Below are 13,731 nucleotides of genomic sequence, written 5' to 3'. Positions count from 1 at the left end.
TTCTGAGGTGGGGAAGAGAGATACTTTTGCTGTGCATGATCGATAGACATGCTCAAACAGCCCCGTGCCACAGCCCAGAGATTGACAGATCTGTCCATCCCTATCTCGGCTTCACTCGCTTTCTCATTTTCCACCAATCTTCAGTTCGCCACACTGCTGCAACCCTCTGCAAGTTTTTAAATGGGGAAAAAACCTCACAAACATTCACAGCAGCGTTTTAGGGCTTATTTTTCCCAACACGCACATTTTAGGGTTAAATTGTTGCCTTATATCTACCTCACCTGGGACATGGGTGGCGCTGTGGGTTAAACCACAGAGCCTAGGACTTGCCGATCAGAAGGTCGGTGGTTCGAATCCCTGCAACAGGGTGAGCTCCCATTGCTCGGTCCCTGCTCCTGCCAATCTAGCAGTTCGAAAGCACGTCAAAGTGCAAGTAGATAAATAGGTACCGTTCCGGCGGGAAGGTAAATGGCGTTTCCGTGCGCCATTTCTGCTTTGCCAGAAGCGGCTTAGTCATGCTAGCCACATCTTGGCCAGTAAAGCAAGATGAGCGCCGCAAACCCAGAGTCGGTCACGACTGGACCTAATAGTCAGGGGTCCCTTTACCCTTTATCTACCTCACCGCAAGCAGTTTTCCCTAATAGAAGGCATTTCTGCGTGTTATTTTCTCTGACATGTGCATTTCATGAAGGCTTTTCCTTAACGTACACAGTTCTGTACGTTTCCTCTTGCACACAGACAGCTGCATTGCAAAATCCAGAGGAGCGTGGATTTTGAAGGATAGGTGCGTTTTGGATTTTGTTCTGTTTTGGAAAGACCAAATTAGATTAAGCTTGTGTTAAAATGTAAACCAAAACAAGTATTTTCCCCTGTAGAAAATGCTTCCTCTGCCATATTCATATTCTCTCCTAGAGTGCAAGGCCTGAAACTAAAAGTTCAAGTGCGGCAGGAGAAAGTTAACAATTTAAAAACTGGGCTTGTTCCAGCTGCTTCCTCTAGATGAGAAAGAAGCTGTTTGGATTGCAGCTTTGGTCATTGAATTCGTAATGGTGTCAGGGGGGCAGCCTTCTGGCCCTCTGCTGATGCCCAGCGGACCTTTAAATGCGATTAGTCTGATGACCAATATACATACTAAGGGATTTCCACTCGGTTCCTTTTGCCAGATGTGCACGTATTTAGAAAGCCTTAAACACAAGTGGAAATGCAACAAAGGCAGAGAAGACAGAAAAATTATCTTTTGTTCCGAAAGCTTTTGGAGCTTCCCAAACAATTTGCGTGCATACAGGCAGAATGTATTTTGTACATCTTCATCGGCTCTCGGTGCATTACAAAAGGCCGTCTTGGAAAGGAATTAGAGGAAGTTTGTTTATCTCGCATTGTCTCATCCTGTCCAGCCTCTTAAGGTTAAGAAACATATCAAAATTATGGAATATCACAAATACAGATGGGGTGAATGCCTGCCCAGCATCTTCCAGGAACGTCACGGAACCAGGAAGCCAGGCTTGATGCTGCGCCAAGGACCGATTTACGAATTACAATAATAATAATAATAATAATAATAATAATAATAATAATAATAATAATTTATTATTTATACCCAGCCCATCTGGCTGAGTTTCCCCAGCCACTCTGGGCGGCTTCCAATCAAGTGTTAAAAACAGTGCGGTATTAAATATTAAGAACTTCCCTGAACAGGGCTGCCTTCAGATGTCTTTTAAAGATAGGATAGCTGCTTATTTCCTTCTCATCTGAAGGGAGGGCGTTCCACAGGGCAGGCGCCACTACCGAGAAGGCCCTCTGCCTGGTTCCCTGTAACCTCACTTCTCGCAATGAGGGAACCGCCAGAAGGCCCTCGGCGCTGGACCTCAGTGTCTGGGCAGAATGATGGGGGTGGAGATGCTCCTTCAGGTATACAGGACCGAGGCCGTTTAGGGCTTTAAAGGTCAGCACCAACACTTTGAACTGTGCTCCGAAATGTACTGGGAGCCAATGCAGACCTCTCAGGACCGGTGTTGTGTAGTCTCGGCGGCCACTCCCAGTCACCAGTCTAGCTGCCGCATTCTGGATTAACTGCAGTTTCTGGGTCACCTTCAAAGGTAGCCCCACGTAGAGTGCATTGCAGTAGTCCAAGCCCTTTTCCCAACCCACCAGATGTTTTGGACTTCCAACTCCCCTCTCCCCCAGCCAGCGGGGGGCGCGGGAGTGTAGCTCAGCAGCAGCTGAAGAGCATAAGCTAGGGAAGGATGGCGTAAAACAGTGAGGTGTGTGAATGTAACAAAAAGCTATTTGAAAATACAATTCAGGATCGGCTGGGGCTTCCAGCACAGCGAGGACTCTGCAAAGTCTTATTGGTTGCTGTGTAACATGCAGAACAGCCTTTCCAGAAGCAGCAAATGCCACCTGGCTACCTTTTCCCAGCGTCCTCTGCTTTTGCATTTGTGCTTCCACAGCTGAAGCTCATCACAGCACAAAATAACAAAAAGCCAAGCAGGTGAAGCCATCTGAAACCTGCCTTTTCATTGGGCAGCCCCAGAAGCGTGCTGACATTCTAGCACAGCTCTTGTTGCAAGCGTGCCATTAGAAGACATGACTGCAAGCTCTCAGGATTGGGTGCTTGTGAAATATACTCGGAGTTGAGTGTTGATTTCATGCTCTTTATTTCAGCTCAGGGTAAACAGTGAGTGAGTGCTTTCCACCCAAACCTCTGGCTATATATACATTATTTACACAATGGGTCCCGTGTGATTGGCTGATTCAACTCCCCTCCTGGAGCCTGATTGGCCTGCAGGAACTGGCCAATCAGGTTGCTGATTCACTTCCTCCTGGTGCCTGATTGGGCTGCTCCTGCAGACCAATCAGGTTGCTGCCTTCTAGGATCCTACCTGCCTATTGTTCTAGGATTCAAGCTCCTACATAGCAGCTTGGTCGCAATGAAATTCACCTAGACAGCTGCTGAGGCAAGGAAGAAGGGCTACCCCTATGCTATTGACATAATCAGTTATCAGAAATCAATATATTCATATATGCTCACACATAATCAAGGCTTACAGTATTTTATAATCCATTTTGAATCAAAGGGAAGCTGTGCCTTAGCTAACTGCATATTGCTTGAAACAGCAAAGTTTAGAGCTGACCTTTCCCCTACTACATCTGTGTACCCTGGACATGGGGAAGACGTGAATCAGAGATTCTGGTACAAAATCCCCTCAGATACAGGCTAAATTAGTCCACAGAACAGGAAGAGCAAAACCACAAAAACTCCAAACTCTCTGTCCTGTCATAACTAGGGGAGAGGTTAGACAGAGCGTCACTGCAAGCATCGGAAAGCAGAACTTGAACTCGGTGTTTGACCAGTGCCTGACCAGGTGCTGGAAGCATGGCAAGAAGCTTGCTAATTGGCTATTCTTTGCTGACAATATCGTGACTGTCGCATGGCTGTCTCATGATCTATGATTTGCTGTGATCTACTCAGGTATAAAGACCTCTGGATTTCTGTCAATCGGGGTCCCAGTTCCTTTTGGAAGTGATTCCAAACTGGGTCCTTATTGCCTGGCAATAAACTTCACCTTCATTTTCTCCATTTGCTGAGTCTGCCTGATCCTTATTGTGCACCCAGTGAGTACCTGCTCATGTTCACTTGCTTCACTGCAGACCCTCAATATGTGTTGTTACTGTCATCATCATTATCATTTGTATACCACTCTATACCTATAGGTCTCTGGGTGGTCGAAACATACTGTATTTTTCGCTCTATAGGACGCACTTCTTCCCTTCCAAAAATGAAGGGGAAATGTGTGTGCATCTTATGGAGCGAATGCAGCCTCCTTGGCTTCAGCGATAGCAACGGGAAGCCTCCGAAGCGCAGAGGGAGCGTTCCCTCTGCACTCCGGAGGCTTCACGTTGCTTTCGCTGAAGCCTGGAGAGCGAGAGGGGTTGGTGTGCACCGACCCCTCTCGCTCTCCAGGCTTCAGGCAGCTATCCGCAAGCCTTCAGAGCATGGTGGGAATTCCCCCCGCACTCTGAAGGCTTGCGGATAGCAGCCTGAAGCCTGAAGCCCAGGGAGCGCAGCGCCAACTCCCACTGCGCTCCCCGGGCTTCAGGCAGCTATCCGCAAGCCTTCGGAGTGCGGGGGCTTGCCGCTGCTCCCGTACCTGTTCTGAGAACTGTTTTAGCCCCACAGCTAAAAACGAAGCCATCCCACTCACTGTCTTGGCTTCTGCCAAAGACACGCGCAGCCTCTCCCGGCTGGAGAGTTTGCGTAGGCTAAAGAGGAAGCCAAGATAGCCAGCGGGATGGATCCCGCTCACTGTCTTGGCTTCTTTGCTCTTTGGGGGGGGGGATAAAAACTAGGTACACCCTATAGTCCGGTGCGCCCTATGGAGCAAAAAATACGGTAAAATCGCAATATAAAATATATTCAGGATCCTTATTACTCCAGGCACTAGAAATGTACCCACAGCAATGTAGTTGACAGTACAGGGAGGCAGGTAATAGCTTTTTCACAGAGGCAGGCTTCACCCGGCTTTTGTCTATGCAGAGTTCGTAACTTTTATTATTATGAGCTAATCATCTTTCACGTCAAGTCTCAAGGCAATTTACAAGCACACAACAACAAAAGGGTTTGAAAAGCAACACAAATAAACACCCAGGTCTGGAACCTAGAGATTAAATTTTTAAAAATCGCCCAACTATTTTTAAAAACCTCATCGGAACAAAATCGTCTCTTCTTAATAGGGATGCTATTCCACAAAACAAAAGCCATCTTCTGAACTGCTGTGGGAGCAGGCTTCTGATATTATAGGGACTTTAAGAGGGAACCCCACCCCCAGTAACCTGGTCTGAAGCTACAGAAGGTAAGCAGATTGGCACTCAGTGCAGATCCCACAGACAAGATGTTGTAATGAATAGTTTAGAGGTCCCTGGCCCTAAGGAAGTCATATTATCCTCCACCAAGCCCAGGGCCTTCTCAGTGATGGCTCTGACCTGGTAGAATGCTCTGTCCCATGAGACCAGGGCCCTTCAGGATTTAACTTCCTTCCGTCGGTCCTGTAAGACAGAGCTATTCCATCTGGTCTTTAATTTGAATTCAGCCTGATCTTTTATTTCCCTTGTCTTCCCTCCCCCTCCCCTTTTATGAAGCTTACCCGCTCTGAGACCCCACAGCTAATTCTCCCCTGGCCTCCTCGCTGGCCCAAGTAGGACCAATTCAGCCAGCTAGCCCTGGGGATTATCTAATTGATTTTTGAATTTTATTGTTATTCTTGTTTTTATACTGTATTTTTTGCTGCTTTTATAATTAAGTGTTTTAAAGTGTTTTAAATTTGTTGTTAGCTGCTCTGAGCCCAGTTTTTGAACCGGGAAGTGCGGGATATAAAATTATTATTATTATTATTATTATTATTGGTGGTAGTAGTTTGCCCATGCAAGCAGTCTAGCCGCCATGTTCTCTGTTTCACAGCACCCCAAAAGCCTGCCAAGCGAATTTAACCAGCGGAAACGACTGGCAGAGAAGAAACTGGTGCATACGCCGTGCAGAATGGCACAACTTCCGAAGCTATTGTGCCTCTCCAGAAACAGCGGAGGCACAGCTGTTTCGGGGAGTTCTGAACAAAAAGCCGGCATTCCCCAGCTGACATTGGAGAGACGCCAGAAATCACACACACACACACACACACACACACACACACACACACACACACATCCCAAAGAACAAAGCACCCTGCAAATCCCTGCCTCCCATTTTCCCAAACTTTGCAGGAAACGCCTCAGTGCAGGTTGTTATTATTTAATTAAAGAAATAACGGGCAGCCTCTATTGTCCTAGCCCATATTGAGGAGCTGGTGTGCGAAGGAAGAGGGTCGTTTCGGAATATTCCTTTTAATTTACGAAAAGGGGCAGAGCAAAAGCAAGAAAGAGCCTTTTCGATGGCACTGCCTGCTCCTCAGAAGGCGGAACCTGCTCCTCAGGGAGACTTGTCAGACGCTGCATTCATTCTCAAAGCCCTGTTATATTCACCCAGGCATTTTAATCTATTTTTAGATTTGAGGAGGGCGCTGCTCTTTTGTTACGCTGCTCAGGTACTCCTCAGTGCAATCTTACGCATCTCTCCTCCTGGAGGTCACTGACATTTGCGCGTCGAGGTCCCCAAGACACCCCAAATAAAAACACAATGACACTTAATTTTTGTTGAAGGTTTTTGGCATAATTTTGGCCACAACTTTATTCAAATTACAGCAATGTGAGTGGTTGCTTAGGCATTGGTAGCACTAACTGACCCCACACGGGGACAGCTCTGACATTCGCACCCCCCGTGAAGTCAGCAAGGGTAAGTCACCTGGGGAGAGAGACAGGACTGGGAACCATGCCTCACCTCTCCCCAGAATGCTCCCAGGGGCCCTAGCCCCTTGCCAGGGGGTTTCGGACAAAAGCATGGGGAGCCCCTGGGTTCCTTTAACGGAAAACCCTTGAAGCAGCAGCATCATTTTGGAGGGGCAGGCACAGCCAAATCCATACCCCTCCACCAACCAATTCCCAAACCAATGCCTAACCGCAACCTTACAAGTTGTGACGATTTGCTACGCAGTAGGCAAAAAACCAAATGGGACCAGCCAATCAGCCAAATGGACAAAATTCCTACCAGGCCCCTGCCCCAACGGCAGACGACCCCATGACAGGCATAGCAAGGTCAAGCAAACAACCTAACATTAGGGAAGGGAGGGCGGGTGATCCAAAGCACGCAGTGAAAAGAGGAAGTTCGTCACTGCGTGTATTGTATTTAACAAATAGGGCTGTCAATCAATAAATGGCAACATATAAATTTCCCCAGTAACAGCCCACCCCTGCTTAAAAGAATGGCCAAACCTTTTGCCTAGCAACAGTGAGGTGTCTCGTCGGCCCCCACCGCAACACGTGCTCTCCATGAGGGAGAACACTCTTTATGGCGTAGGGATGAGGAACCATGGGTATTGCTGGACTCCCATCTCCATTATCCCGCAGCCGGCATGACCAATGGTCAGAGAAGATGTGAAGTGGGAGCCAAGCAACGTCTGGAAGAAAACAGGTTCCCTGTCACTGGTGTATAAGATTGCAGATTTACACCTGCTCCACAGAGAGCTGCCCATTTGAATTGCTCACAGTGGCCCAGAGTGATGCCACGCTGCCATTGTGAAAATTTAGAAGGCTGGCTCAAGGTCTCATCTGCTCAGTGCAGAAATCCTTGATGGTGATCCCTGCCAGGGCACCAAAGTTCTCCCAAGCCCACCACCAGTGGTGTAGCACAGGTTGCTAGTGCCCAGGCCCGTGCGGATGGAGGAAAACAGACAGAGTGTGGATGCACATTCAGTGTCCGTATCCACAGAAAAGAAGAGTTGTTCTGTTGTCTGCAGAGGTCACTTCCTGGTTCATATGGAGAAGTTGTTTTCAGCAGAGCCCAGCAATGGAAGCATACAGATGTACTGAGGAAGCACTGCTTGTTGAAATTTTGCGCCCCTAACAATTTTGCACCCGGGACAACAACCTCTTTTTATATACATATAAATAATTTTTATTGAATTTTCGATTTTACATCTCAAATTAAACATTTTACATAGTTTTATATGTCCTGTGACTTCCATCCTTCTCCTTCCATGGTTCATTTTGCTTATCATTCCTGCATTTTTTTTACTTTAATCATTTTAATCAGTTCTCCACTCTTACAGCACTCAAATATGAATTACTCTGTTGAGGTTTTGATCTTAATACTGCCAGGGTTTTCAGCTGCATACGGTTATTTTCCATATACTCAATAAATATTTCCCACCCTGCTTTGAATACATATTCTTCTTGCTCTCTTAGTCTATGTGTTAAACCTGCTAGTTCTGCATAATCTAACGTCTTAAGTTGCCAATCCTCCTTGCCTGGGACCTCCGTCACTTTCCAGTTTTGTGCTAACGAAATTCGAGCTGCCATTGTTGCATACATAAATACATTTTCTGGACACCCAGGAATTTCTGCTTGAACTATTCCCAACAGGAACGACTCCGGTCTTTGGGGGAAGGTTATTCCAAATATTTTTTTTTCAACTCATTGCAGATCGTCTCCCCGTTTGTTTGGGGTTTTTTTTACCTTTTTACATGTCCACCACATATGAAAAAATGTTCCCTCCATTCCTTTACATTTTCAACACATATCTGATTCTGTTCTTTATATCTTAGCCAACCTATTCTGAGTTAAGTACCATATGTGAATCATTTTCATAGAATTTTCTTTCAATGTGTAACACGCAGCAAATTTCAAATCATTTTTCCAAAATTTCTCCCAGAGGTTTAAGTCTATGTTGTGTCCTATATCTATTGCCCAGTGTGTCACCGGAGCTTTGACCAGCTTGTCCTTTGTTTCCCATTCTAGCAAAAACTTATACATTTTAGACCAGTGTTTATCCATATTCTGTAATAATTCTCTTTCAAATGGTGAGGTTTGGTCCAAGAAGTAAAAACTGCAGAGAGAATAACTGGTGCACTCTTCCCACCTTTGATCAAATCTACACTTCCAGGTGTCATAAGAAAGCTGCAGAGATAGCGCAGGATAGTGCGCACCCCAGAAATGATCTCTTTCAGCTTCTGCCTTCTGGAAGAAGGTACAGGGTTATTAAGACTAGGATTAGCCGCCTGAGAAACAGTTTCAATCCAAATGCGTTTTTGGTTTTAAACACAGTGTAAGGTAGTCTCTATGGGAGTATACTGTATTTAATTTTGGGGTATCAGAGTTTTTAGGGGGCTAAACAGGCTGGGATAGCAAGCTTGTGGGTTTTGAATGTCTGATGTAGATTTTTTCAGTTTCCTTGTTCTGTATGGGACAATGACAATAAAAATTATCGTATCGTAAGAACCCATTTTTTAAATCTAATTTTAACATATCGTGTAGCTGGTGGTATTGTAACCAATCCATAACTTGGCTCCTTATATCTTCCATTGGTTTCAGTCTGGGTTTATTCCCTGTAAAGCCCAACAGACCCCTGTATGGGACAACAACCTCTGTGCCCACCCCCACAAGCTATGGCACTGCCCTCTGCTCCCCATAAGCTTCCTGGGGGCGGGCGGTTGAACCCTGGTCCAACTCACCATCACGCTACTGACGCCAAAACATGAGCTGATGGATCCACTGGGCAGAGATGTCCAATCGGCAGCGCTGATAATCTTGTCACGCCACAGGGATCCAGAATGGGAGGCAGGGATACAGCCAGAACTCATAAATTTAGAAGCGCCAACAATCCTAAAACAGCTTGTCACAATGGTTCCAAAATAGCAACAAGTTTCAAAATACAGCTATCTATCTTTTCCCGGAGCCTCCAGACCTCTGAGCGGGCCTGGAACAAGATTTATTTTGCCAGACAGTTTGTTTCTAAAATGGAAGGCATGTCTCTTGGCAGCAGAGAAAAGAGGGCAGCCACCCAAAGCTGAGAGTCTGCCAGGTTTCATCCAACAATCTCCACTGTGTCCAGGGTTTGCTTCTGTTACAAGCAACAGGGGGTGGGGGGGTGGAGGCTGCCCACATTTCCCGCAGCAGGGCTCTCGTCTCCTCTCTCGCCAAAGTCCCACCACAGAGAGTAAAAGATGCTAAGAACCTGTACCTGGTGAGAGGCACCGATTCCGTTCACCTTCCTCCGTTTAAGTTAAGACTGCAGAGCCTTTGGTCTTGGTGGCAGGCGATCTGGTTAGGAACAAAAAACCGCATTGGAGTGCTATAGTTTAAAATGCTATGCTTTGATATTGCATCTGACTTTTCTAGGATTACGGACAATACAGTCATACCTCAAGTTGAATGTGCATTCGAGTTGCACTCCACAGCAACCCAGAAGTAACGGAGCATGTTACTTCTGGGTTTTGTCTCTCGCGCATGCGCAGACACTCAAAATGATGACACGCGCATGCGCAGAGGTGGCGAAACCCGATCCGTGCACGCGCAGACGCGCCGTCGCGTCTTGTCTTCCGTTCAGGATGTGAACAGGTCTCCAAAACAGATCCCGTTTGCATCCCGAGGTACCACTGTATATGGATAGGATACTGGTCTCGGACAAATACAGTGGTACCTCGGGTTACAGACGCTCCAGGTTACAGATGCTTCAGGTGACAGACTCCGCTAACCCAGAAATAGTACCTCGGGTTAAGAACTTTGCTTCAGGATGAGAACAGAAATCGCACGGCGGCAGCGGGAGGCCCCATTAGCTAAAGTGGTACCTCAGGTTAAGAACAGTTTCAGGTTAAGAACGGACCTCCGGAACGAATTAAGTTATTCAGCCGAGGTACCACTGTATGGATAGGATACTGGTCTCGGACAAATACAGTGGTACCTCGGGTTACAGACGCTTCAGGTTACAGACTCCGCTAACCCAGAAATAGTACCTCAGGTTAAGAACTTTGCTTCAGGATGAGAACAGAAATCGTGTGGCGGCAGCAGGAGGCCCCATTAGCTAAAGTGGTACCTCAGGTTAAGAACAGTTTCAGTTAAGAACGGACCACCAGAACGAATTAAGTTCTTAACCCACGGTAACACTGTATTGTCAACCGGCCCATCGACTGCCCACTGTCGAGTATTCCAACCTGGGTTTTTGCCTGAACACTGGGGTTGCTTAATGGGCAGCCTTGTAGGAGAGAGAGTCTCGCAAAGCCACGCACCCCTCATTTCAAGGCAGCCCCCCTCCTGGCCCTACATCTCACCCCAAAGGACTTGCTCTTTGCCAATTAATCTGGTGGATAGTTCAGTTGGTGAGAATGTGGGGCTGATAACATCAATGTCGCAGTTTCGACCCCCGTATGGGCCAACTGCATATTCCTGCATCGCATGGGGGTTCAACTAGATGATCCTCAGGGTCCCTTCCAACTCTACAATCCTATGATCTATGGATTAAGCCACACCGTCCAGCACCTCCTATTGGCTATGTGCTGTAGCTGCAGGACTCTTTGAACAGGAACTGGGACACGGGGTTCAGGAGGAAGAAGGAAGCAAACTCGCAGCATGCTCACTGGCAAGGCAGATGAGAACATTAATAATAATAATAATAATAATAATAATAATAATAATAATTTATTTCTTCCCCGCTGAAGAAAGCTAATAATAATAACAACAACAACAACAACAATTATTATTATTTATTATTTACACCACGCCCATCTGGCTGAGTTTCCCCAGCCACTCTGGGCGGCTTCCAACCAAATATTAAAAACAATACAGCATCAGACATTAAAAACTTCCCTAAACAGGGCCGCCTTCAGATGTCTTTTAAAAGTAAAATAGTTGTTTAGTGTCTTGACACCTGCTGGGAGTGTGTTCCACAGGGCAGGCGCCACTACCAAGAAGGCCCTCTGCCTGGTTCCCTGTAACCTCACTTCTCACAGGGAGGGAAGCACCAGAAGGCCCTGGGGGCTGGACCTCAGTGTCCGGGCTGGATGATGGGGGTGGAGATGCTCCATCAGGTATACTGGACCCGAGGCTGTTTAGGGCTTTAAAGGTCAACACCGACACTTTGAATTGTGCTCGGAAACGTACTGGGAACCCATGAAGATCTTTCAGGACCAGTGTTATATGGTCTCGGTGGTCACCAGTCACCAGTCTAGCTGCCGCATTCTGGATTAGTTGTAGTTTCCGGGTCACCTTCAAACAGCCCCACGTAGAGTGCATTGCAGTAGTCCAAGCGGGAGATAACTAGAGCATGCACCACTCTGTGCAGACAGTCTGCAGGCAGGTAGGGTCTCAGCCTGCGTACCAGATGGAGCTGGTAAATAGCTGTTAGATTCAGATGAAGTGAGCAGCAATTTCAGAGAGCAAGAGGGAAGTAGCACTCCTTACCCCTTCAACATTTTTCTTTGACAGGGCCCATGGTTGAGGTGGCAGAAGCAAAAGCGCTTGGCCACCACTGACAGTGACCATTTTCACTCCGAGATCCCCTTTGGTCTATTGGCTCCCAGTACGTTTCCAAGCACAACTCAAAGTGTTGGTGCTGACCTTTAAAGCCCTAAACGGCCTCAGTCCTTTATACCTGAAGGAGCATCTCCACCCCATCGTCCAGCCCAGACACTGAAGTCCAGCTCCGAGGATCTCCCGGTGGTTTGCCTCACTGGGAGAAGCAAAGTTACAGGGAACCAGGCAAAAGGCCTTCTTGGTAGTGGCGCCCTTCCTTCAGAAGTCAAGGAGATTAAGAACTATGTAACTTTTAGAAGACATCTGAAGGCAGCCCTGTATCGGGATGTTTTAAAGGTTTGATGCTTTATTATGTTTTATATATTCTGTAAGCCGCCCAGAGCAGCTGGGGAAACCCAGCCAGATGGGTGGGGTAAAAATATAGTCATCATCGTCATGAAACAGCTCAGGATCGAAGGGATTTGAGGAATATGGAAGGAAGCTCTGAACTGCTACTTTCACCTATGAGTTTTGCCCTACCTACCCCAAATAACTTTTTTTCCCAACCACTGCTACTGCTGAATCCATTGTCTTTGCTGTGGAGAGAAGGAATCACTTGTTCAAGGCTCTGTAAACCTTTTAGAATCTTCTGAAAGACAACTGTTTTAATAAAAGTCATTTTCTCCCTTTAACTCTTCTAATCAATCAAAGAATTGAACACTAGTCAACTATTAGACAGTATTTGACAGGTTAAAATTGACCAAGGGGTTGGTTTTTTATTTTATTTGATTGGGCAAATCTATAATATGATATTCATGCTGTTCACATAGCCTAAAGCGGTTCCTTTAAAAAATCACACCAAGGAAAAGAATCACACCAAAGTGGTTATTTGTTACCACTAAATGTTTTCAACTTTAGCATGCAAAATATTCCATAACTTTCATAGCCTTTAGGGTCCAGGGTCATCCCAGCCTCACACCTGCAATGCAAGAACAACCAGACTGCCACAGACCAATGTTCATAATCCAGATTCTGGCAAATCTCACCCCATGTGAAATGAGAAACTAACAGCACAAACAAAGAATGTGCAAAGGTCAAAAATGCAGAGGAAGATCTAGGTCACAGGTATCACAAAAGCACTCTGGATGTGGAATGCAGCCTCTCTGGAAGTTATTTGTTAGCTTGCTTATTTGTTAAAATCCTACACTACTTTGTAAAAAATCCCTAAATGATTTCCATAAAAACAATAGAAATGCAAACGAAGTTTCGAAAAACTGGATAGAACCAGAACAGAACTGCATAAAGTATTGCGGAGACAGCTGAGCAAAGTTCAAAATGGAGAATTAAAGAGTTGAGGTCTAGGAAAGCTTTTAAGAGGTGTTTAAAGGTCATTACTGACGCCACCTCATTAATTCCCCAAAGGCGGGCATTCCAGAGGGTGGAAGCTATCACTAAGAAGACATGTGCCCATGCTGTCAACAAGTAACACTTGGGGAATGAACAGCGGGGTCTCCTCAGAGAATTTCAAAAAATCGTCTTGGTTTGTACTGGGGGAAGGGGTCTCCTGGTCCCAAGTTGTTTAGGGCTTTAAGTGCCATCACCAAAAATTTGAACGTAGCTAATAGCCAGCCAGTGCAGATCTGCCAAATCGGGTGCAACTACTATGGCAAGGCTCTCCCAGTCACGGAGAGTCACAATGGATGCACTGAGTCTGTAATGAGCCCTCCAAGGTGACTACAGTGCTAGAGAAGAAGAAGAAGAAGAGTTTGGATTTGATATCCCGCCTTTCACTCCCTTTAAGGAGTCTCAAAGCGGCTAACATTCTCCTTTCCCTTCCTCCCCCACAACAAACACTCT

General features: G+C 46.3%; 1 protein-coding gene across 7 annotated transcripts in view; it reads right to left on the bottom strand.

Moving 5' to 3' along the window:
* Positions 1–13,731, bottom strand: part of CCDC85A (coiled-coil domain containing 85A) — a 172,857-nt gene that overhangs the window by 119,661 nt on the left and 39,465 nt on the right. For 2 of the 7 annotated variants that reach the window (XM_081854829.1, XM_081854830.1), the window contains exon 3: positions 9,608–9,687. The exons of the other annotated variants lie outside the window; for them this stretch is intronic. In XM_081854829.1, the coding sequence (XP_081710955.1) occupies positions 9,650–9,687 (38 nt within the window). In that variant the 3' untranslated portion in view covers positions 9,608–9,649. The remainder of the gene's footprint in view (positions 1–9,607; positions 9,688–13,731) is intronic. 7 annotated transcript variants of the gene reach the window in all.

This window comes from Podarcis erhardii (genome assembly GCF_964252035.2).
Source record: "Podarcis erhardii genome assembly, chromosome: 3".
Lineage (NCBI taxonomy): Eukaryota > Metazoa > Chordata > Lepidosauria > Squamata > Lacertidae > Podarcis > Podarcis erhardii.
Note: the sequence above shows the minus strand (reverse complement) of the source record. Positions and strands in the feature narration are given on the sequence as shown.